The sequence below is a fragment of the Hyaena hyaena genome, unplaced genomic scaffold (assembly GCF_003009895.1).
Source record: "Hyaena hyaena isolate Hyena2069 unplaced genomic scaffold, ASM300989v1 scaffold_1157, whole genome shotgun sequence".
NCBI classification, from domain to species: domain Eukaryota; kingdom Metazoa; phylum Chordata; class Mammalia; order Carnivora; family Hyaenidae; genus Hyaena; species Hyaena hyaena.
Genome location: NW_024081749.1, coordinates 1 through 24,845, shown reverse-complemented (window position 1 = coordinate 24,845; position 24,845 = coordinate 1). Strand labels below are relative to the sequence as shown.

General features: G+C 37.4%; 1 protein-coding gene and 1 pseudogene across 1 annotated transcript in view; both read right to left on the bottom strand.

Annotated features, from left to right (window-relative positions):
• The window catches only part of ATP7A (ATPase copper transporting alpha), a gene marked incomplete at its 5' end in the record, with an annotated part of 81,726 nt that extends 58,206 nt beyond the window's left edge, over positions 1 to 23,520 (bottom strand). Inside the window, 9 exons of the mRNA XM_039222366.1 lie at positions 4,004 to 4,138; positions 4,356 to 4,510; positions 5,503 to 5,630; positions 7,764 to 7,855; positions 8,989 to 9,222; positions 10,265 to 10,490; positions 10,683 to 10,759; positions 12,643 to 12,804; positions 23,357 to 23,520. Coding sequence (XP_039078297.1) covers positions 4,004 to 4,138; positions 4,356 to 4,510; positions 5,503 to 5,630; positions 7,764 to 7,855; positions 8,989 to 9,222; positions 10,265 to 10,490; positions 10,683 to 10,759; positions 12,643 to 12,804; positions 23,357 to 23,520 — 1,373 coding nt within the window. The remainder of the gene's footprint in view (positions 1 to 4,003; positions 4,139 to 4,355; positions 4,511 to 5,502; positions 5,631 to 7,763; positions 7,856 to 8,988; positions 9,223 to 10,264; positions 10,491 to 10,682; positions 10,760 to 12,642; positions 12,805 to 23,356) is intronic.
• On the bottom strand, positions 968 to 3,635 carry LOC120224150 (annotated as a pseudogene).
• Positions 23,521 to 24,845: the final 1,325 nt, after the last annotated feature.

Below are 24,845 nucleotides of genomic sequence, written 5' to 3'. Positions count from 1 at the left end.
TGAGCAGGGGAGGGTCAGAGAGAGAGGGAGTCACAGACTGAAACAGGCTCCAGGCTCTGAGCTGGCAGTCAGCACAGAGCCCGACGCGGGGCTCGAACCCATGAACCGCGAGATCATGACCCGAGCGAAAGTCGGACGCTTAACCAACTACGCCACCCGGGCGCCCCGAGACCAGTAGCTTTTTAATAAAGGCACAGAACTTTCCTGAGAAGTTAAACTGGAGAGTTTCCACCTGAAGGACGGAAATTGCTAAGAGGCAATGTGTAAACCTCACACACCGTATCATGTACTCTGCAGTAACATATTACATTTCTCTCTAAGAAATACTCCTGTTTAGTGCACCTTTACTTTTCCAATATCAAATCTTCTAAACTATAACCTCTCTTTAAGCACTTCCCTCTAACCTTAATTTCCTTATGTTCCCATTACTTGATAAAATTACTTTACACTTAAAGAACTAAATATTTATGTAATAAAACTAGAAGATAAATAAAACTCAAGTTAATTTTCTCTGCAGAGCTGTATGGAAGTGAGGAAAGTGCTCTTATTTAATTCTTCTCTGCCCTCCACACTCCTGGACATTTGCTTTCTGGTAAGTCTGGGGTTGGGGAAGGTGCACCTTACTCTTATTCTCCTATATGCCCTTTTGAGGTAATATTAGAACCCAAGGGGAAAATGTTGGCAAAGTTGTCATACACCAAGCAGCCAATTACTCCTGAAATGAAGGAAGGTTCATATGGTCTCTCCTAAACAGAAGAGAATGTCCAAGAGATAAAATGTTTTAAAAAACCCACTGTCGATAACAGTTAACCTCAGCACTGGGTTCATCTGAGTGCTTAGGAAAAGAAAGGAATCAAGTAGCAGTATTCAGAAACAGTTATGGGTTACAATCTGATGAGGTCTCTCTCTCTCACTCAGGGAGAGGTTGCTTTTTCATGTTGGTAGGGAGGCAGGAAGGAGGCATGGCTTAGGCACTGGTGGTGGTCTCCTTAATGGGCTGGATGCTGTTGATCTCCACAATGAGACCTTTGTCAGCTCTAGTGGCCTCTTTTACCTAACCTTCAAAGGCTCATGTAATTTCCTCAAAAGTCCTGGCATGGGTATCAGGGACTTTGAAAAAGATGAAGACCAAGAAGATAACGAGGAAGCCAGTGAAGACAATAAAAACGTAGGCTCCTAAATAGAATCCAGCTGAGGGGGAAGAGCAGCCCAACCAAAGAGTTGGAGGTCCAGCTGGAATAACCAGCCTCTGCCATTGCAGCTGGGTGGGGTACATGAATGAAGAGTTTGGACACAATAAACCAGGGAATGGAGCCCGGGGCAATTTCAAAAAAAGGCATGAAGATCAAGACAGCTACAATACAGACAAAGCTCTTCCAATTATACTTGGCCTTTAATTACAAAGAAACATACATGAGGATGGAACAAAAAGCCATGTCTCCAAGGCTAATCAGAAGTAGAGTCTACCTTCCTGCTCTTTCGACCAGAAACAGAGAAACTACAGTGAAGATGGTATTAACCATACCCACACCAATGGTGGTATAGACTGGCTCCCCAATACCTGCATCTTTGAAGACTTCTATTGAGTAACGACACAGCAGTGCTGTGCTCAAAGCATTTGAGAGAGATGCTGGGAGAGCTGGAGTATGGTGGAAATGACAATATGCTGTCAGTAACTGGGCACTCTGAATAGCTCAACACAGCTTTTCTTGTGCCATCCTAGCACTCTCATCTTTCATCTCCTGATGTCCTGTCTGAGTCACATCCTGGGTGCCCCACAATCATTCGAGGATCTCCTTAGCACACTCCTCTTCCTTTCTGTTAATGACCAAGAATCTAGGACTTTCAGGGAAAAGTGCTGTACTTTGTAGGACAGCTAGAATGATGATGAAGCCTAAGAACAGGGGCCCCAAAGCTCTTCAGTCTCCAAGATGACTTTCAGACCAAAAATCTGAGCCACCAGAATCCTGGCAACAATGCCCAGCTAGAGAAATGCCAAAGCTCCCCCCACCCCATAGGGCAGTAGGAGATATCTCTCCAATGTACATGGGCAAAAAACCTGTGCAGTATCCACAGAAGAGACCAATAATCTATTGGCCCAAGATCAGCATTTCAACAGACTCTGCTACTCTGGAGAACCCCATAAGGCAACCACCAGGAACAGCCAATAGGCTGTCAATAAGCACTGAATCATGCCTGCCAAAGTGGTTGACAAAAGTCCAATGTAAAAGGAGCCAATCATACCACTAATGGAGAAGATGGCCACAGACAAGGACCAGAGGGACGTGAGTACCACCTCAGTGGGAGAGTCTTCTAATCTCTTTTCCAAAGAGTAATTGAGAAAATCTTTCATAATTGTCTCAGGAGCCCTGATGATTCCAGTGTCGTAGCCAAACTGGAAAGAGTCTATTGTATCAATAGAGATGGCAAAGAGACTTGCTGTGTTTCCCTAGCCCTAATTTAATTCTTTTCCACTCTTTAATAAATACCTAGGAGTGAGATCCCAGAGATACATCTTCTAGCCAACAAAACCTTCAAAATGTCCTTCTTGGCAGTAAGTTTTTCTTCAGGTCCCCAGTAAGGCCCTACATCTCACCCTCACTCTCCTGATTCTACTTGTTCTCTAAATGAAGGGACAGGTGCACCTGGGTGGCTCAGTTGGTTAAGCATCTGACTCTTGATTTTGGTTCAGGTCATGATCTCGTGGTTTTTGAGTCTTGAGTCCCTGCGAGTCCTGGGATTCTCTGTCTTCCTCTCTCTCTGTCCATCCCCTGCTCATGTTCTATCTTTCTCACTTTCAAAATATACATTTAAGGGGCGCCTGGGTGGCTTAGTCGGTTAAGCGTCCGACTTTCACTTAGGTCATGATCTCATGGTTCGTGGGTTCGAGCCCCGCGTCAGGCTCTGTGCTGACTGCCAGCTCAGAGCCTGGAGCCTGTTTCAGTCTGTGACTCCCTCTCTCTCTGACCCTCCCCTGCTCACGCTGTCTCTCTCTCTCCTAAAAATAAACAAAAAAAAAAACAAAAAAACCCAAAATATACATTTAAAATGAGTGAATGAATGAATAAATAAATAAATAAAGGGACAAACAACATGAAACAGTGTACAGCATGGTATTTTTTAAAATAAAGAAACACAACAAAGTAAGACTTTCTTAGTAGTAATGGCTTTACAGTGCTAGGCTCTTACAAAGCTCTCAAATACTTAAACTAAGTGTTCATCTAAGAGATATTTATCTAGATAGAAACAGAGTTGGGAGGGACGTTCATAGATATGAAAGCTTATGTTTTAATATATATGTGCATGTTTTCACCTACATTCATTCCAATCTTGCAATTTAGGTATTATTATCACTACATTACAGATGACAAAACCGAGGATAACAGAAGTGACTTAAAGGTTATCTCTAGGGGTGCCTCGGTGGTTCAGTTGGTTAAGTGTCTAACTTGGGTCAGGTCATGATCTCATGGTTTGTAAGTTCAAGCCCCACGTTGGGCTCTGTGCTGACAGCTCAGAGCCTAGAACCTGATTCAGATTCCGTGTTAGGTTGACTTACGATCACACTGATCTTCAGTTTCCTCATCTATAAAATGAGATTCTAATAATGCCCATCCTGCATAACTTGCAGGATTCATGAAAGTTATTTATGTAAGTTAAATAAGAGGATATACTGGATGATATATTGGGAAAAAAGCTGAGATCCCAAGGATTTTCTCAATATATCTATAGTGCTTCAAGAAAGCAGTTATGTTTCGAATGAGGCTGGTATAAAATATAAAAGTTCAGTACTTGCTTTGGGAAAATCACAAGTCATAATGAAAAAAAATCTTTCCAGAAGGAAATCTTTTATATTTCTAGAAATGCAAATGTTGTTCTTATTATCCTCCCACTCCAGGACCTTAAAGTTACTAGTAATTATTAAAATTATTTTCCAACTAATAGTTTATGCAAAAGATTCACCAACTGTTTTACATATGGAAAAGAGTTGTTACAAGTCACTTACAGGAAAGTAGATTTCCACAATTTCAAAATTCAGAAATCCAATTATAATCCAAACCAAGAGGGTAGCAATGGAAATGATAACAATAAAAGGCACAAAGTAGCCACTGAGTTTGTCTGCAAACTGCTGGATAGGAGCCTAGAATAATAATAATAATAATAATAATAATAATAATACATGTACGAAGGTCTCTTTTTATAATAGAGTATTATTTGGTATTACACACAAATATTTAAATAAACTCCATATTAATGCAACTAGAGTTAATCAAATAAAAATATAAAAAACTAGATCAAGATTATACTGAGCACCCTTTAAAAAAATTCTTTCTGTTTCTCCTAGGGAGTTAAGTTACCTTTGATGTTTGTGCCTCTTCCACAAGTTTGACAATTTGAGAAAGTGTTGTGTCAGCTCCAACATGGGTTGCACGGATAAGTAGTGACCCATTCTGGTTAATGGAACCAGCAATCACTGTGCTGCCAGATTTCTTAGCCACAGGCATTGCCTCCCCTGTATAAAGGAGTACAGACAAATTTAGTGAACATTAATAAATACTATCTTGAAACATGCTGTTATTCATTAATTGTCAAAAATATGCAGAAAAGAGATTCTTCATGAAATAGAATATGGACAAATGCCTAGGTGAAAGTTGCCCTCCCTTTTTCCTTATGTCAGTTCTGAGCCAAACCCAGGGATATATATCTTAAACTGGAAAAACCTATTAAGTCAACTCTTATAGGCAGACATTTTTAAAGCTCCACCCTAGTCTCAGATCATTGGTTTTCAATATGTTCCCAAGAAGCATTTAGAAATGTGGGAGTTCTTGTTTGTAATAACTACCGGTGGAGTATGTGGTGCTGCTCCAATTTTGTGGGCCAGGGTCAGGGATACTAAATATATTACAATATGTATGCAGTTCCCCAGAACTAGGAACTGTCCCATCTGAATTGGCAATAGCACCCTACTGAGAAACACAGAGTCCTAAATTATTTCCTCATAATCCATAAGCTGAGCCTCTTTTGGAGTTATCCTGAGGGTTAAGGCAGGGAAGGTATTATTTTGCTTCTGTTCTGGGTTGGCCTTAGTTAGCTAAGATCTCTAAAACTACTTTCTTATAGCATACCCTGATGTGGAACACCTGGAGTCATGTGCCAGCTCAGACCAGACCCAGTCTTTAGAGAAGGAAAACAAAATAGGTATTTGCTCAGGAAAATCTGCCAAAGTCTCTTGGGCTCTGCATTAGAATGAGACAACTTCCTTTGGCTACACATTCTAGTAATTAACAATCCTCAGTGAAAAAAGCTTTCAGTAGCATAACTAAAAACACAAAGTAAATCTGCAGAAATTGATTTAATACAGTCTTAAAAAGAATTCATATTCTCTTTGCTCATTATTTACTCATTCCATAGTTTCTACAAAAACAAGGCTCTCCACTTTTTATTCCTATTTTTCATTATCACTTTGGATTCACTTTCATGTCATGATCCTCTGAAAGAATATACCTGTGATAAGGGACTCATCTACCATAGAATGTCCTTCAATAACACGACCATCCACTGGGAATTTGCCTCCTGGAACCACTTTAATGATGTCTCCACGTTGTACAAGTTCCACATCCACTTGTTCTTCACTGCATAGGAGTTAAAATAAAAAGCATTGAGGTGCCTGTGTGTCTCAATTGGTTAATTGGCCGACTCTTAATACCAGCTCAGGTCGTGATCTTGTGCTTGTGAAATTGAGCCCTGCATCAGGCTCTGTGCTGAGTGTGGAACCTGCTTTAGACTCTCTCTCTCCCTCTCTCTCTGCTAATCCTCCCACCCTCTCAAAATAAATAATTAAAACTTTTTAAAAAATAATTAAAAAAATAAAAAGCATTGGGAAATAATGTTTCTTACCCTCATCCTTCCATGCAAGGTTGTTGGTTACTGTCAAGCTTCTAGCTCCATAACTGCTACCAATGGAAATTACAACTAACATTTAAGCTAGGAGCTACAATGTTAATCCTGTTCACTGTTGGGGAATAGTTCGGTACCAGGCACAAAACACATACCCTATGGGTTTGTTGAATAGTCACTGAATGAATAAATGAAAGTTTTAGAAAATAATGTGATGGGTTTCACTTAACTAAACAATTTATTTATTTTGTAAATTTGCCTACATAGTTTTATAAGTATTCAAATGAGAAATACAAAAGAATGAAATCTTTAAAAAAAAGACTGATATCTTATCAAGCCTTTAGCTCTAACTTCCAGTTTACAGGTAACATAGGAGTTAGAGAACAAGTTAGATGACAACACAAGGAAGCAAAGAGTTGAATTCAGACTGTGTGATACTTTGCAGGACAACTGATGGATGGTTCTCTAACAAGTTAATTGCATGGCAGAAGTTGGGGTGGTGGTGGGTGGGAGTAAGAGGGTGGTGAAGGAAGGAAAGAGGGTGGTGGAGGCAGAAAGGAGAGAGAACGAGAGGGAAGAGGTGTTTTAGATTAAAAGAAACATGTCAGGCAAATGCATCAACACGTGGACCTTGTTTGATTTCTATTTCAAACAAAGAAACTTTAAACTTCTGGTAGACAACAGGAGAAATGAGAATACACACTATATGAGATGATATTAAGGTATTGTTCATTTTGTTAAATGCAATATGGTATTATAGTTACATGAGAATATGTCTTTTTTAAGGAATATTTAGCAGTAAGACAGTATGACTGGAATTTTTTTTTTTTTTTTTTTACAGTTTATTGTCAAGCTGGTTTCTTTCTTCTTCTTTTTTTTTTTTTTTTTTTTTTTTACAAATAGTTTATTGTCAAGTTGGTTTCCATATAACACCCAGTGCTCATCCCCACAAGTGCCTTCCAACATGCCAATCTCGCCCCTCCCCCCCCACACCCATCAGTCCTCAGTTTGTTCTCAGCATTCAAGAGTCTCTCATGGTTTGCCTCTCTCCCTTTCCCCCACTATTTCCCCCTTCTTCTCCCTCATGGTCCTCCGTTAAGTTCCTCCCAATCCTCCTATACGTGCAAACATATGATATTTGTCCTTCTCTGCCTGACTTATTTCGCTCAGCATAACACCCTCAAGGTCCATCCATGTTGCTATACAAGGCCAGATTTCATTTTTTCTCATTGCCATGTAGTATTCCATGGTATAGATAAACCACATCTTCTTGATCCATTCGTCTGTTGATGGACACTTAGGTTCTTTCCATGTTTTGGCTATTGTGGAGAGTGTTGCTATGAACATTGGGGTCCATGTGCCCCTATCATCAGCACTCCTATATCCCTTGGGTAGATTCCTAGAAGTGCTATTGCTGGGTCATAGGGGAGTTCTATTGTTAATTTTTTGAGGAACCTCCACACTGTTTTCCAGAGGGGCTACGCCATTTTACATTCCCACCAACAGTGTAGGAGGGTGCCCGTTTCTCCACATCCACGCCAGCTTCTAGAGTCCTCTTATTTGCTCATTTTAGCCACTCTGACTGGCGTGAGGTGGTATCTCAGTGTGGTTTTGATGTGTATTTCCCTGATGTGGAGGGATGCTGAGCATCGTTTCATGTGTCTGTTGGCCATCTGGATGAATATGACTGGAATTTAAAATACTACTACAACAGCAGAAAGATACAGAAATGAAGTTTGGCCAAATGTGAATAACTTTTAAATCTGGGAAATAGATTATGTGAGTTCATTATACCCTTCTACTTCTGGGTATATTTGATATTTTTTTAAGAATTTAAAAATAGAAGGAGGAAAAATGAAAATAAATACCTCAAGAGAATATTATCAGAGTCAAGTGTTACAATAGTTGCTTCTGTAGCTTGTAGTGAAATTAGCTTGGCAAGAGCCTCTGACGTTTTGCCCTATAAATTAAAAAAAAAAATGTTAATAATGGTAAGGAAGAAAAATCTCACGTTTTACCAAAAATAAAGATATAATACTTAATACTTACCCAAAATATAATTTTAGGAATATTAATTAGTTCAAATTAGAAAATATTTCACTTCAAAAATATGAAGTATACAAAATATAAAATATATTAGGTCTAATTTATAAATAAATAATGTAAATTAATAGGAAAAGCATCAGGAACTCAGGTACATGAGCAAAGGACATGATTAGGAAATTCATATAAGAAATAAAATACCTGATATGTGGAAAAATGTTTACCCTTGATATTAATGGAAGAAATGCAAAAGAAAGCAACTCTATGATACCATTTAATGCATTGACTTAGCAAGAATTTATACAGGAGTTAATGCCGATGAAGTTGTAGTAAAACTACTTTACAAACATACCCTTACTGATAAAAAAAAATTGTTATAATATGTAGCATGAGCCATAAAAAGATTTATGGTCTTCACTCATATACTTTATAATTTATCCTAAGATATTAATTCAATAGAAACTACTATTAAACATGAATCTGTTAAATGTAAGTTTATCTAAAATTTAAAACTGGAAAGAATCTAATTGAGAACAAAACCAGAATGGTTTATTGACAGCACAATGATTTGCCAGAATATGATTCAGAAAATACCAAGTAATTATCTAGACTGCAAAAATGGGGAAAAAGCTATATAATGTTAAGGCTACAAACTGGTATGTATACTATGTTTGCCACTAAAATATAAAGGTATCTAGAGCAGAATTAGAAAAGTAATTTCCATTATAGTATGGGATTATGGGTGAATATTCTTTCCATCATTATTTTAAATCCTATGGTCACATCAATTTGCCTGTTAACAATGTGGTAGAAAAAATATTTATCAAATGTCTCTTTAAATGAACATGAATGTACTATACTATCTTCAGTATTAATTCCATATATTTGGTAAATCTTCTAAAGGAGTATTTAACTTAAAATATTGCCAAAACAGAAGTACTTCTTTTGTTAACTATATAATCAACACATATTTCCAATAATTGGTCTAGAAAATATTACGATCATTTATCCACCCACGATTGTAACAAATGTCACCCCTTCTTACGTTACCTTTGCTATATGTTCCAGCCACCGGCCTAGTGCAATAAAGACAAATAGCATAGGAGGTGTGTCAAAGAAAGTAATAGGGTTTACTTTGGCTCTTTCATACACTGCAACCAGAAGAATCACCAAAGAGTAGGCAAATGCAATGGTGGTTGCCAGCACAATCAGTACATCCATATTTGCAGTTTTATGCTTCAGGGCTCTGTAGGCCTGAATGTAGAAGTACCAGCCTCCAAAAAACTATAATACAGAAACAATAATTACTGCTTTTTAAAAAATGCTGAAATTCACATGTTTATCTTAGTAACAAAGATACAGTAACAATGTTCATTTCCTTTGACCTTTATCTAATCCATAAACACTAAGGAAGGATTTTAAGCTGAAACAATAGTGTCTATATTTTAGCAGGTATGTGTGTGTATGGATTCAAATTGCTGTAGAAGCCCTTGGCAGCTATCCTCTATGATCCAATGGATATTCCATAATATAAAGAAAGTCAGATGATTCTTGGATTTTTCTTTTAGTGCTAGCAAAAACAAGAACTAAGAAAACAATTACATTTTTTGACAAGGTTTTTTTATGGAAAACTCAGCTCCCCCTATCCAAAATTCAACCTAAGTGGTATATCACAAGCTATTGGAACTGCTGGCTGTTTTCACTGGTAAACATAACTGAGAAGCTTATTTTTCATTAGTATAGAGAAACACACTAAGATCTTCTTAAAATCATCATTACCTTTTATAAGGATCAGAAAACAGAATAGATTTATTAGATAGAAGTGTTCTACAGTAAAAGTTTATCTCAAACATACAGCAACTAATGAACTTCAGTGCCAGGGAGATATAATAAAAATAATAATAACATAATATTATAATTGCCACCATTATTTTATTTTATATACTAAATTAATAATTAAACAACATTTAATATACTAATATGAATATAATTAATTTTAATATATTTAGCATGGAATATTAAATACAAATATAGTTAAATAAATCTATTTTAGCTTTAAATATACAACTATATGTAATAGCAGATATGAATGCTAAATTCATATCTAAATATGAACTGAGCCCTTATTCTGTTTTGCCATTAAACAATATCCTTAGGAGTTAAATGGAATTTATTATCTACTTTAACCACTCAGTTTATAAAGCATCCACAGCATAAAATGATCCAACTTCTGCCTAATATCTATTTTGCAGCTGAAAGTAGCCTTACCTGTCACATTTTGCTATTTTTCATTATTAACATATATACTTGCTAGCATTTCACTTGCCTGTACAGGTACACACAATAGAAAGGATAGCAAATTCATAATGGACAGTCCTGGCAGGATCTGGCGCTCCAGGAACATAGAAGAATGAATGTTGATCATTTCTTCTTGACTCATGCTCTCATTATGGTGACGAGTTGCAAGATGGTGGTCCATCACCATCATATATATCATCAGCCCCATTACAGGAATACAGAAAAAGAGGCTCACAAGAAAGGACCGTCTCCACCTTACATAGAAAAGAAAAATCATTTGAATAAGTAGCTTATGGTTAAAGAGTCTATGTACTATAGGGAAATACAAATTGTGACCACTCCACTCAATATAAGGATGACACTATAAAAACTGACATGCCAACAGATGTCAAATTTATAACAAGGAGTCAAAATCTGTTTTTCACTGACACACCAAAAGCACTTACTGTCTTATTTCTCGTTTATGGTCCAGGTGGCTTGCTGACCGATCCTTTTTGACCAATGAAGCTTCAAAACCTAAGCTCTAAGGAAATTCATGAGAAAATAATTATTTCACTAAATGTATAAATATTATATAGAGAAATTCTAAGTCATGGTATTGTCATTAAGAACAATTCAACTCAATTTCTGAATGCAAGTCACTGTAGAGAATATAAAGATGAAGATGTGCTTCCTTCTCTTTTGTTTGTTTATAATCTTTCATCAAAGAAATTAATATTTCCCAACTCAAGTTAATATCTATCCTACTGTTCTCAAACTAATGATTTAACTCAAGTGCAGGTGTCCTCACTAGAGATTCTCATTACATCAAAAAGTAAGCTAAAGCTTCCATGAAGTAATGTTAGAAAAAAATCAGAATCTGTTGCTTGGTCAGGCTGACAGTGTTTGATGATGTAATAAAGACAGAATTCAATAGTAAAATCACAAATCTTATATTTAGATAAGTGTCATCCACTAGTATTAATGTACATTAATCACTTCTATCAAAGTTTAGCTTTGACATCTATCCATCTCTCCCCTGAACAAGTACAGAAAACTGATTAATAGGCCACAAAACTAGCACCATATTAAATATATTATTCAAGTCTTTGCATATGCAAGCTTTACTCTAATTCTATCACAAAAAAAGAACATGAACAAAAATTTTCCTCAATAAAACAAAGTATTAAGTACACATAAGTACACATAAGTAAGACTAATATATGCACAGACAGTAACATACACTGTATTTTCAACTGGTCAGAAAAATGCTGTCATCTTAAATTTGTTGGCAATGTAGCACAGTGAAAAAAACAACCATGAAATTTGGAGTCAGAAAGAAAGGCTCAAATCCCAGCTAGGACACTTACTAGCTATGTGACTTTGGGCAAGTAACTTAACTTCTCTCAACCTGAGTTTCTCCACCACCAAAATGAAGATGACAGCACTGTTGTGAGAATTAAATTAAGAGTTGAAGCTTTGCATTCTTGGTAACTGGCTCACAGTAGATACTTGACAATGCTAGCTTCACAAAGGTGTTAATGGTATTATTATCTATACTAATAGGATCTTATTTGAACTATTAATATCTTCAGATCATGATTACACCAAGGCTATACCACAGTAAAGCTTTTAAAGCAGTCTCACGTGTACTACCACCACTTAAGATTTATTGAAGATCACAGGATAAATTTGCTACCAAGACAAGAGTTTGGTCTTTTGAATTCCTTACTTTAACTTAAAAATACATCATTTGCAAGCAGAATCAGACCTATAAATACAAAGAACAATCTGATGGTTGCCAGGGGGGAGGTAGGTGGGAAACGAGTAAAATGGGTGAAGAGGAGTGGAGATACAGACTTCTAATTATGGAATGAGTACGTCATGGGAATAAATGGCACAGGATAGGGAATATAGTCAATGGTACTACACTAGTGTTGTATGCTGACAGATGGCAGCTACACTTGTGGTGAGCATAGCATAACTATGGAGTTATAGATCACTATGCTGTATACCCAAAAGTAATGTAACATCATTGTGTCAACTATACTCAAATTTTTAAAAAACTACATCATTTGCTTTGACCTAACAAACAAAGCATCTAGCATGATGCTTTGCTTTCTTAGTGATTAATTAATCTTACAACAAATTGTAATTTACTTTCAATTTCTAAATATTTTAAAATGATCTATGGTTATACCTACGGTCTGCTCCTGATTAATACTGTCGATATGCCTTTGCCTGACTCTTCCTGACAAACACCAAGAAAAAAAGGGGGTAAATACATGTTAAATTTGAGACAGATTTTATTGAGAGTAATCAGAGGGGCCTGATCTTTATCAGTCTATCTGATACAAACCAGAAGTGATTCAATGGAGTGCTGACTGAAAAGATACAAACACAGAAATGCAAAGTCTTAACACTTACTTCAACTGTATGGATAATATCCCTGGGGCCAATAATTTCTGGGTCATACTTAATATGTGCTTTGTTGGTTGCCAGGGCCACAGAACAGTAGAAGATTCCTCTGTGTTTTGTGAGGATAGACTCTATTTTATGTACACAGGAGGCACACGTCATTCCTCTCACCTGTTAAAAGACAAAGGTTTTATTATCCAGAAATCTACCTTTTCCTCTATTAAACATGACTTGTAACATGGGATTAACACAAAAGATCTTATCTGCACTATTAATATGCTTTAAAATGTTTATTAGAATGCGGTTTCTATATAAAATTACATTGAACAAATATATGGTCCCAGCTGCAACAGGTTAAATAGAAAAGGATCTCACTAAGTCTCCCTCTTCCTGTCAATACTCACTGATAGAGGATTTGACATCTATTGATTCTTGTATTTAATGCTGTGCTTCCCTATAGATTTTTTAGCCTTGAGTATTACTTTTAGTGAAGGTTGATGGATGACAAAAGTGTTATATACCTCTTGGGTGAGGCTACAGTTCAGCTGGGTATTAAATTCTAAAATGGAGTAGCAGAACTTCTGGAATGACTGTATTTGGAGCTTAGCAAATTCTTTCCCCAAAACGCAATGATAAAATTCGACAAAGCTTCAAAAAACAACCATTTAAAGACGCTGGGAACTAACTAAAGAGTATATTCATTAGTTTAAGAATTAGGTACTGAAAGAATACCAGTAATGGTAAAGATCTTTGAAAATTCTCCCCTCCATAAAAGCAGTGAGAAAAATGGAAAAAAAAACAAAAAACAGAACCAACTTTATAAGAAACTGAAATTAAATAAAAGTTTTTAGCAATCCAGGAAGAATTTATTCAAGAAAATCAGATGAATCCCAATGAAACAGCAAGATATGTGCTATTATCTGTATTATAATTTGCCTTATTCTCATCCTCTCCCCTCCAGCTCTGTGGTGGCCATGAAGACTAGCAGCCCAGTGAGGGTGAAAAACAGCATCAGGGAAGCCACCAGAGAGAGCAGAAAATGGTTGGAACTCCTTCAAAACCTCATTCCTAGGAAACTGTTATTATACGATCTGGCTGATGGTTCTCTGAAATATCCATCCCACTTGCAAAGATGTCTGTGTTCACACTGACTGGAGCTCAGTGAATTCCCTGGGAGAATTTGTCAAAAATAATTCAAGGTAATTATTAATCTTGTAGCTGCCTAAGGCAAACGATAACACTTGGGGCAAACAATAGGCTAACCAAAAAGCCTAAAGGAAAAACTGGGAAGCAAGATATACATAAGACCTCCAACATATTCCTAAAAATCTAGAAGGTGATTCACATGCAAAGGATTGTACACATGTCCAAGACTGTATGCATACTAAGACCTAAAAGGTCCTAATCTCTCACCTCAGGCTGACCAGTAGGCTCTATAGAAACAGGAAGTGAAGACTAAGGCAAATTGACAACTGCATAGCTTGGTGTTGAAGGCATGCACAGAGATCCTGAGCAAAGACTGGGAGACTTACTGGTTCCAAGTATTTAAGTAACTCTCTGTCCAATCATTAGCTGACCACTGAGCTAATCAAGCAGAAACTTCAGTGGCCACATATAACAAAGAATATAGATTTTATAGAATTCTTTCAAAAAAGTCACTAAACAAACAATAACAATGGCAAAAAGCAACAACAACAAACCCTGAGAGGTGGAAATGACCCTTATTTCCAGAGTTGCCACATATTTCCAACAAATAATTGTGAGACATGCGATGAAACAAGAAAGTATGGTCCATATAAAGGGAAAAAAGCAATCAATAGAAATTGTCCCTTAGGAAGTCCAGACATTGGACTTATGAGACAAAGATATTAAATCAGGTATTTAGAATATATTCAAGGGGAGGCAAGATGGCAGAGAAGTAGGGGAGCTCTGTACATTTCACTCACCCCCATCTCTCAAATGGAGAAGGCCTGAAGCCATAGGAACCCTTACAGAATGGAAGGAGTTTGGGAGGAAAAGAAGACAGAGTCTACAGAGAAAACAACCATATAGGTGTATGAGTGTGAACTGGGGAAGAGAAAAATGGGCCAGGACCCAGAGACACGGAGGGAGGGGAGGGAGTCCCCTTTGCGGGGAGCCGCGGTGAGTCGAGGGGAAAATAAAGAGCGGCTGAAACTGCTCATAGAACTGTCCCTGTCCTTGGAGAAGAGAAAAACCTAGGCTCGGGAAAGAAAGTAATCCAGTTTCTTGCTACGGAGCTGACATTGAGCTGGATGCCCGGGTACCAGGCGGCGCCAGGAGGAACTGCTCCTCTGTTCTCCCGCTCCACCTGGAAGGGAAGCAACGAGGCCTGAAACTGCTCCGCTGCTCTTTGGGCTCCATCCCCTGTGGGGAAGCAGCTGGCTTGAAATAGCTTGGAAGGACTTGGCCTGAGGGTTTACATTTCAGGCAATATCATAAAGCACAAGGACTAAGATCTGGAACGAGGCATGGCTTGATACATACAAAACAGCCCACCTTGGCTATGTCCGTGGCACTGGGACATAGGGAACAGACCCAAAAGAGTGATTTGCAATGCTTGGTTTGAGAAGTGACTCGGGAACCGCCATTTTACTCTGCACAAACAAACACCAAGGCGGGGCCTCAGGGAGTAGCCTACAGGACCCCCAATGGAGGCAAGATGTACCTACACCAAACCATGCCCATCCACACTGGAGAGCTGTCTTTTTTATTTTAACTGGAGCCCAGGGCAACACCAACATGTATACACTACCCTGATTAATTCTAGATCAATCCTTTCTATTCAGATATATTTTCCGTTGTCTCACTTGTATCCCTCCTCTCTGCTGGACTAGGCACTCTGGTCATTGGGTTGCTTAAACAGTCACATTTAATTCATTTCCTAGATGTATATTCTACGCCTCCACTGCTATCTTTCTATCTCTCTCCCTCTCTGGAGTAAACAGATGATATAGTTTCTCAGAGTAAGATTATCTTTGCTTCTTTCTCCTTGCCTCTTAACATATTCTCCTCTTTCTCTCTCTGAATTAAGCCTCTTAGTCTCTCTGCTGGTCACTGTCCAATTTTGCTTTCTCCCTGCCCTGATATTTCTCTCTTTGTATATGCTCTTCCATCAGCACTGCATACACCCTATTTATTTGAAGCTGGGAATTCTGGTTTTATGGTTTTAGACTGTTCTTTGTCTTTTGGGGTTTTTTTTCTTCGCTTTCCTTATTTTTTATTATTTGTTTTCCCTCCATCATCTTTTTTTTTGCTTCTGGTTTTTCCCCCCTTTTGGTCTGCTTGTTTGTTGGATTTGTTGGTGCGTTTGTGTGCCTTTCTTCCCTGTGTGTCTGTCTGTTTTCTTCTCCAGGGCTACCTCAAGAAACAAGCCAAAGTAAACATGGTGGAAAGTGCCAAATACCACTACAAGTACAGAAATAACATAAACAAAGTCTCAACAAGAGAGACCAAGAGATACCAGTCAAAGAACACTTCCTGAAGAGAGAGGCCGTAGACAGTCCAAAGCCTTTTTTAATACAGCAGTACTCACAGGTGCAGAGTGCATAACAAGCTTTAAAACTAACAAGACACAGAAAGCTAGCCAAAGAGACGAAATGGAAGAACTCTCCTCTAACGAAATTCCAGGAAGAAATGACAGCTAAAGAATGGCTCAAAACAGATAATAAGTAACATAACTGAACAAGACTTTAGAAAAATACTCATAAAATTAATCGCTGGGTTTGAAAAAGGCATGGAAGACATCAGAGAAACTATTGCTACAAAGACTATGGAGCTTCAAAATAGTTATCATGAATTTAAAAATGCTAAAAATGAGATGCATAAAAATGGAGACATCCAATGCACGGATTGAAGAGGCAGAGACGAGTATAGGTAAATTAGAAGACAATTATAGAAAAAGAAAAAGCCGAGAAAAAGAGACAAACTGATGCAGGAACATGAAAGGAGAGTTTGAGAGCTGAGTGATACAATCAAAGGAAACAATATCCATATCATAGGCATTCCAAAAGAGGAAGAAAGAGGAAAAGGTGCTGAAGGAGTCCTTGAAACAAATTATAGCAGCAAACGTCCCCAATCTGGGGAAGGAAAACAGACATTGAAATCCAAGAGGCACAGAGACCTCCTCTCAGACGTAACTTGAATCGATCTTCGGCATATGATTTCATGGGGAAAATGGCAAAATATAAAGACAAAGAGAGAATTCTGAAAGCAGCTAGGGATAAAAGGGCCCAAACATACAAAGGGAAACCTACCAGAGTGGTCACAGACCTATCTACTGAAACTTGGCAGGCCAGAAAGGAATGGCAGGAAATCTTCAATGTGATGAACAGAAAAAATATGTAGCCAAGAATCCTCTATCAAGCAAGCCTCTCATTCAGAATAGGAGAGATAAAAGTCTCAGCCGGGCTTCACAAAAAGAAAAGACAGAGCACCCAAAGAGACAAAATCATGAATGAAAATGGACTTATTACAACCAACCCCTCAGAAATACAAGCAATTATCAAGGAATACTATGAAAATTTATATGCCAACAAACTGGACAACTTAGAAGAAATGGACAAATTCCTAAACACACACTCACTACCAAAATTCACATGGGAAGAGATAGAAAATCTGAACAGACCCATAATTAGTGAAGAAATCGAATCAGTTATCAAAAATCTCCCAATGAATAAGAGCCAGATGGCTTCCCTGGGCCAGATGGCTTCCCTGGGGAATTCGACCAGACATTAATATCAGAATTAATACCCATTCTTCTCAAGCTATTCAAAAAAAATAGAAATGAAAGGAAAACTTCTGGACTCATTCTACGAAGCCAGCATCACTCTGATTCCCAAGCCAGACAGAGACCCAGCAGAAAGAGAGAACTACAGGCCAATATCCTTGATGAATACAGATGCAAAAATCCTCAACAAGATACTTGCAAATGGAAATCAACAGCACATAAAAAGAATTATCCAACAAGATCAAGTGGGATTCACTCCTGGGTCACAGGGCTGGTTCAATATTCACCCATCAATCATTGTGATAAATCACAATAACAAAAGATAAAAACCATATGATCCTGTCAATAGATGCAGAAAAAGCATTTGACAAAATACAGCATCCCTTCTTAATAAAAACCCTCGAGAAAGTCGGGATAGAAGAAACTTACTTAAACATCATAAAAGTTATCTATGAGAAGCCTTCAGCTAACATCATCCTCAACACTGAAAAACGGAGAGCTTTCCCCCTGAGGTCAGGATCACTACAGGGATGTCCACTCTCACCACTGTTGTTCAACATAGTGCTGAAAGTCCTAGCATCAACAATCAAATAACAGAAGGAAATCAAAGGCATCAGAATTGGCAAAGAAGTCAAATTTTCACTTTTCGCAGACGACATGATATACTACATGGAAAACCCGACAGATCCACCAGAAGCCTACAAGAACTGATCCATGAATTCAGCAAAGTTGCAGAGTACAAAATCAATGTACAGAAATCGGTTGCATTTTTATACACCAACAGAAAGAGAAATCAAGAAATTAATCCCGTTCACAATTGCACAAAAAACCACAAAATACTAGGAATAAACCTAACCAAAGATATAGGAGATCTGTATGAATAACAGCATAAAGACTGATGAAGGAAATTGAAAAAGACAGAAAGAAATGGAAAAACATTCCATGCTCATGGATTGGAAGAACAAATATAGTTAAAATATCATTACTACCCAAAGCAATCTACACATTCAATGCAATCCCAATCAAAATTGCACCAACATTCTTCTCAAATAGTCCCCAAATAGCCAAAGTAATATTGAAGAAGAAAACCAAAATGGGAAGCATCACAGTCCCAGACTTTAGCCTCCACAACAAAGCTGTCATCATCAAGACAGTATGGTACTGGCACAAAAACAGACACATAGACCAGTAGAATAGAACTGAGAACTCAGAATTGGACCCAAAAGTATACAGCCAACTAATCTTTGACAAAACCGGAAAGAGTATCCAATGGAAAAAAGACAGCCTCTATATCAGATGGTGCTGGGAGAACTGGACAGCAACATGCAGAAGAATGACACTAGATCACTGTCTCACACCATACACAAAAATAAACTCAAAATGGATAAAGGACCTGAATGTGAGACAGGAAACCATCAAAGCCCTAGAGGAAAAAGCTTGAAACAACCTCCTTGACCTCAACTGCAGCAATTTCTTACTTGACACATCCTCAAAGGCAAAGAAATCAAGAGCAAAAATGAACTATTGGGACCTCATCAAGATTAAAAGCTTCTGCACAGCAAAGGAAAAAATCAGTAAAACTAATAGGCAACCGACGGAATGGGAAAAGATAGGTGCAAATGACATATCAGATAAAGGGCGAGTATCCAAAATCGATAAGGAACTCACCAAACTCCACACTCAAAAAGCAAATAATCCAGTAAAGAAATGGCAGAAGGCAAGAACAGAAACTTCTCCAAAGAGAACATCCAGATGGCCAACAGACATATGAAAGGATGCTCAGCATCCCTCCTCATCAGGGAAATACAAATCAAAACCACACTGAGATACCACCTCACGGCAGTCAGAGTGACAAAAAAGAACAAATCAGGAGACTCTAGATGCTGGCGAGGATGTGGAGAAATGGGCACCCTCCTACACTGTTGGTGGGAACGTAAACTGGTGCAGCCCCTCTGGAAAAGTGTGGAGGTTCCTCAAAAAACTAACATTAGAACTTCCCTATGACCCAGCAATAGCACTGCTAAGAATTTACCCAAGAGATACAGGAGTGCTGATACATAGGGGCACATGTACCCAAATGTTCATAGCAGCACTCTCCACAATAGCCAAAACATGGAAAGACCCTAAATGTCCATCAACTGACGAATGGATCAAAAAGATGTGGTTTATCTATACAGTGGAATATTACATGGCAATGAGAAAGAATGAAATCTGGCCATGTGTAGCAACATGGATGGAACTCGAGGGTGTTATGCTGAGCAAAATAAGTCAGGCAGAGAAAGACAAATATCATGTTTTCACTTATAAGTGGATCAGGAGAAACTTAACAGAAGAGGAAGGGGAAGAGAAGTGGAAAAAACAGTTGGGGAGAGGGAGGGAAGCAAACCATGAGAGACTCTTGAATGCTGAGAACAAACTGAGGGCTGAGGGGGGTGGGGGAGAGGGGATGGGGGGTGATAGGCATGGAGGAGGGCACTTGTTGGGATGAGCACTGGGTGTTATATGGAAACCAATTTGATAAGAAGCTAACAAAAATAATTTTTAAAAAATCCAATGAACTAAAAAAAGCCAGATAAACATGTCTGAAGAATTAAAGGAAAATATGAAAACAATATCTCACCGAAAATAGTATCAATAAACAGAGAGATTATATAAATGGCCCAGTGGACAGTCTGGAATTGAAAAGTATAATACCTGAAATGAAAGCATTACTGAGAGGGAAATGTGTACTTGTAAACGCCAATATTAAAAAATAAGATCCCAAATAAATGACTTACACTTTCACCTTAAGATACTAAAGAAGACAAGCAAACTAAACATAAAGCAAGCAAAAGGAAGAAAATTAAAGATTAGAGTGGAAACTCACAAAAGAGAAAATAGAGAAAATTAATAAAACCAAAAATTGTTTTTCTGAAAGGCTGACAAAACTGACAAACTTTTGGCTAGACTGACCAAGGAATAAAAGAAAGAATACTCAAATGCTTAGTATAAAGAATGAGGAGTGAATAGTAACAAACATGAGGTTTCTTTTTTGGGTTGACAAAAATGTTTTAAAATTAGATATGGTGATAACTGCAAGTTTGTAGATATAAAAAAACACTGAATTAGGGGGGCCTGGGTGGCTCAGTCAGTTCAGCATCCGGCTGTAGCTCAGATCATGATCTCATAGTTCATGAGTTGGAGCCCCGCTTCTGGCTCCATGCTCACAGCTCAGAGCTTGGAGCCTGCTTTGGGTTCTGCGTTTCCCTCTCTCTCTGCCTCTTCCCTACTCAGAGAGACTCTGTCTCTTTCTCTCTCACCAAAATGAATAAACATAAAAAATTTTTAAACACTGAGTTGTATACTTTAAAAGCATGAGTTTCATGGCATGTGAATAACATTTCAATAAAGCTATTAATCTTTAGAATCTTAAAAAAAATAAAAGCCAATGGGGGTGCCTGCCTGGATCAGTTGGTGAAGTATGCAGCTCTTGATCTTGAGACTGTAGGTTCGAACCCTATGTTGGATGTAGAGATTACTTAAAAATAAACATGGATGGACCTTGAGGGTGTTATGCTGAGCGCAGTAAGTCAGGCAGAGAAGGACAATATCATGTTTGCACGTATAGGAGGATTAGGAGGAACTTAACCGAGGACCATAGGGGAGAAGAAGGGCGGACATGGTAGGGGAAAGGGAGAGAGGCAAACCATGAGAGACTCTTGAATGCTGACAAAAACTGAGGACTGATGGATGTGGGGAGGGAGGGGGGAGATGGGCATGGAGGGGGGCACTTGTGGGGATGAGTACTGGGTGTTATATGGAAACCAACTTGACAATAAACTATTTGTAAAAAAAAAAAAAAGAAAAAGAAAAGAAAAAAATGTTAATAAATAAAAAAATAAAAACCTATCCACTCTTTTTTTTAAATATTTTTTTAATTTATTTCTAGGAGAGAGAGAGAGAGACAGCGTGAGCAGGGGAGGGTCAGAGAGATAGGGAGATAGAGACTCTGAAAGAGGCTCTAGGCTCTGAGCTGGCAGTTGGCACAGAGCCCGACGCGGGACTCGAACCCACGAACAGCGAGATCATGACCTAAGCGAAAGTTGGACACTTAACCGACTAAGCCACCCAGGCGCCCCGCTATCCACTCTTTTTAATAGCTACTTCATATCCCACTGCATGGACATATCGTAATTTGTGTATCTAGTCCTTGGTAATTGACATTTAGATTTTTCCTATCTTTTGCCATAATAAAAAATACAGGCGGAGGGGCTTGGGTGGCTCAGTTGGTTGAGTACCCGACTCTTGATTTCATCTCAGGTCATGATCCCAGGGTTATAGGACTGAGCCCTCTGTTGGGCTCTGCACTTAAGTGGGAAACCTGCTTAAGATCCTCTCTCTCTCCTCTGCCCCTCTTCCGCACTCCCACTCTCTGTCTCTCACTTTAAATATTAATTAATTAAGTCTTGGGGCACCTGGGTGGCTCAGTCGGTGGAGTGTCCAGGTCTTGATTTAGGCTCAGGTCATGATCCCAGGGTCATAGGATCAAGCATCCTATTGGGCTCCTCACTAAGTACAGAGACTGCTTGAAATTCTCTCTCCCTCTGTCTGTCTCCCTTTGCCCCTCTCCCCATCTCTTCCTCTTGCGCTTCCCCCCTCCCAAAATACTATAATGAACATCTTTGCATACATGTCATTTCATACATATGCAACTATGTCTGTAGGATAACTTCCTATAAAAAGCAAAGGGATGTACAATTTTACTTTTCATAAATATTGCTTAATTCCCCTGTTGACAGCTTGCAATGACCCTCCAACTGCAATCTATGAGAGATGACACAGAGTTAACAAAATTGTTTTTTACCTTTACCAATTTAATAGGTTGAAAAAGGTATTTCATTGCAGTTTTAATTTGCTTTATTCTTATAACAAGTGAGGGTGAACATCTTTTCATATGGTAATTACCATTAAAATGGTAATGTTTTTGATTTTCTGTGAACTGTCAGTTCATATCCTTTACTATCTCTCTTTTGGGTTGCTGGTTCTAACTGATTTACAACAGTTCTTTGTACATTAAGAAAATTAACCATCTATGATAAGAAATAAATTATTTTACCTGTTTTTTTTACTTTGTTTATGGTGTTTTTCCATCCAAAAATAAATTTTTATGTACATGAATTTATCAATCGTTCCTTTTTGGGTTTGTATGATGTTTAGAAAGGTCATGTTCACTCTAATATTATTTTTTAAGTGATAGATTAGATGTTATTATTGGGAAAAGCTGGGTAGAAGCTTCATAGATATTCCCTATTATTTTTGCAACTTTGTGAATCTAAAATTGTTCACACAATGGATTAACAGACTTATGTATAGTAAAGCAAATACACTAAAATGCCAATATAGAATCTAAGTGGTGTATATAACGGTGTCCACTGTACAATTCTTTTGATTTTCTTGATGTCTGAAGTTTTTATACTAAAAGACTGGGAAAAGGGCACTAAATATTTCTTCTTGTAATTTCACTGTTTTATTTTTTACATTCAAATTTTTGATTGACCTAATACCAATTTTGGTACAGGGTTAATTTTTTTTGTTTTAATTGTTTAAGGTATAGAAATAAAATGACCATGGTACACCAATATACCTTCCACCTGGTTTTATGACTTCATTACAAAATTTCAGCTTTCAATGCAGTTGAAATTTCTTCTTTTCTATGCTACTAGATAGGAATCATACTGTATTTTAAAAGTTGATTTTTATTTATTTATTCAAACCTAATTCTTCTTTGTTGGTTCTTAATAAACATATGATTATTTCTTACATTCCATGCTTTAAGGCCACCATTAAGTATATCCTATCCTTCTATTTTCCAGTTTCCTTAATTTTCCTTTTATGCTTTATTTTCTCAAACCTTAAATATCTTTGAAACTATTTTCTGAATCCTCCTCCAGAATTTTTCTTGGAAATTGTATTAATAACACAAAAATGATTACTTACAACAAGTTCCAAAACACCATCTCTTTCATCAGCATTTTCTATCATAGTGGCTCCAAATCCGAGTTCTCTGATGAACTCTGCTATCATTGGGGGCTGTATAACAGCAGGATTATATCTTACTTCTGCCTTGCCAGCCATTAGAGCCACAAGTACGGAATATATTCCTGGAAGCATTGATAAGAAAAATAATTGAGATAATATCCTTATAAAAAGAGGAATGTCATAATAGTTTTTATATTTGTGAAAAGATTAAAGTGAATCTAGAGAAATTTATTACTAAACTTTTATATAATCTTGAACCTAAACCAAATAAAACTAGCTGAATGGGGACCTTATTTTCTAAAACTTTTTATTACAGAAAATTTCCACTATACATATATGTGTATACATATATATATGTGTATATACATATATATATACATACAGACACACACACACACACACACAAGAGAGAACAGCACAATAAACTTGATATAACCATCTGATATTGTTTCATCAATATCCCTATCCTCTTACTTCCTGTACTCTACTCTGATGATTTTCAAGCAAAACCCAGATAACATCATTTCATATGTAGATATTTAAATATCCATCGCTAAAAGATAGACTCTTCTCCTTAAAAAAAAATCCACAATACCATTAACACACCTGAAGTTAAGTCCTCAATATCACCAAATATCCATGTAGAATTCACATTTCCAGAATTGTCTTATAACTGTTTATTAATTTAACATAGTTTGTTTGTTTTAATTAGTATCCAAATCAGACCCATGTATTGCAATACATTGAGGCCTTAACATGTAAATATAAAGCATTTGTACAAACTAATAAGACCTAGAGAAAGGAACTCATGCACTTAAGAAAGTCACTGCAATTATAGTAAGGAATACAATAATCTACAAACATGCACATTATAACATTATCAAATAATAGTCATTTCTTAAAACTATCCAGTTTTACTGTCTGGCATACACTAATATACAGTGCTCTTATTCCTAAGGAAAAAAGTGCCATACAACTTGTTAACAGAACAAAGGAGTTCATTTTATGGTAGTCATCCTGTTCTTTCATGCAAGCCTTTTATTAACAACCATCCTACTTCTGTAGGTCAGCTATTGCTGTCATTGTTATAAAGAAAATTAATTTTGCATAGCAGTAACGCCAGCTCTTTCTAGGAATCTGTGGCACTTGGTGGCTACCTTATAGGGAATGGGGATCAACATTCCATAGGTCAACTCTGGGGTTTGATAAAAAGAAAAGAAAAGAATTCTAATTTAATAACAGTTTTTAATAAGTAAACAAAGTACCTATATAATCTAAGTTTTCTATATAAAGTACTTACACTCTGGGCTTTGTGGATACCAAATAACTCAGAGGATCAGTTCATAGGAAAGTGTCAGTAATAAGAGTAGGGTATAGAGAAAGTAGGAAAAATCTTTTTGCTTCAGTTGGATGTAATCTATAGCCAAATAGAAATAGAAGGGAAAAT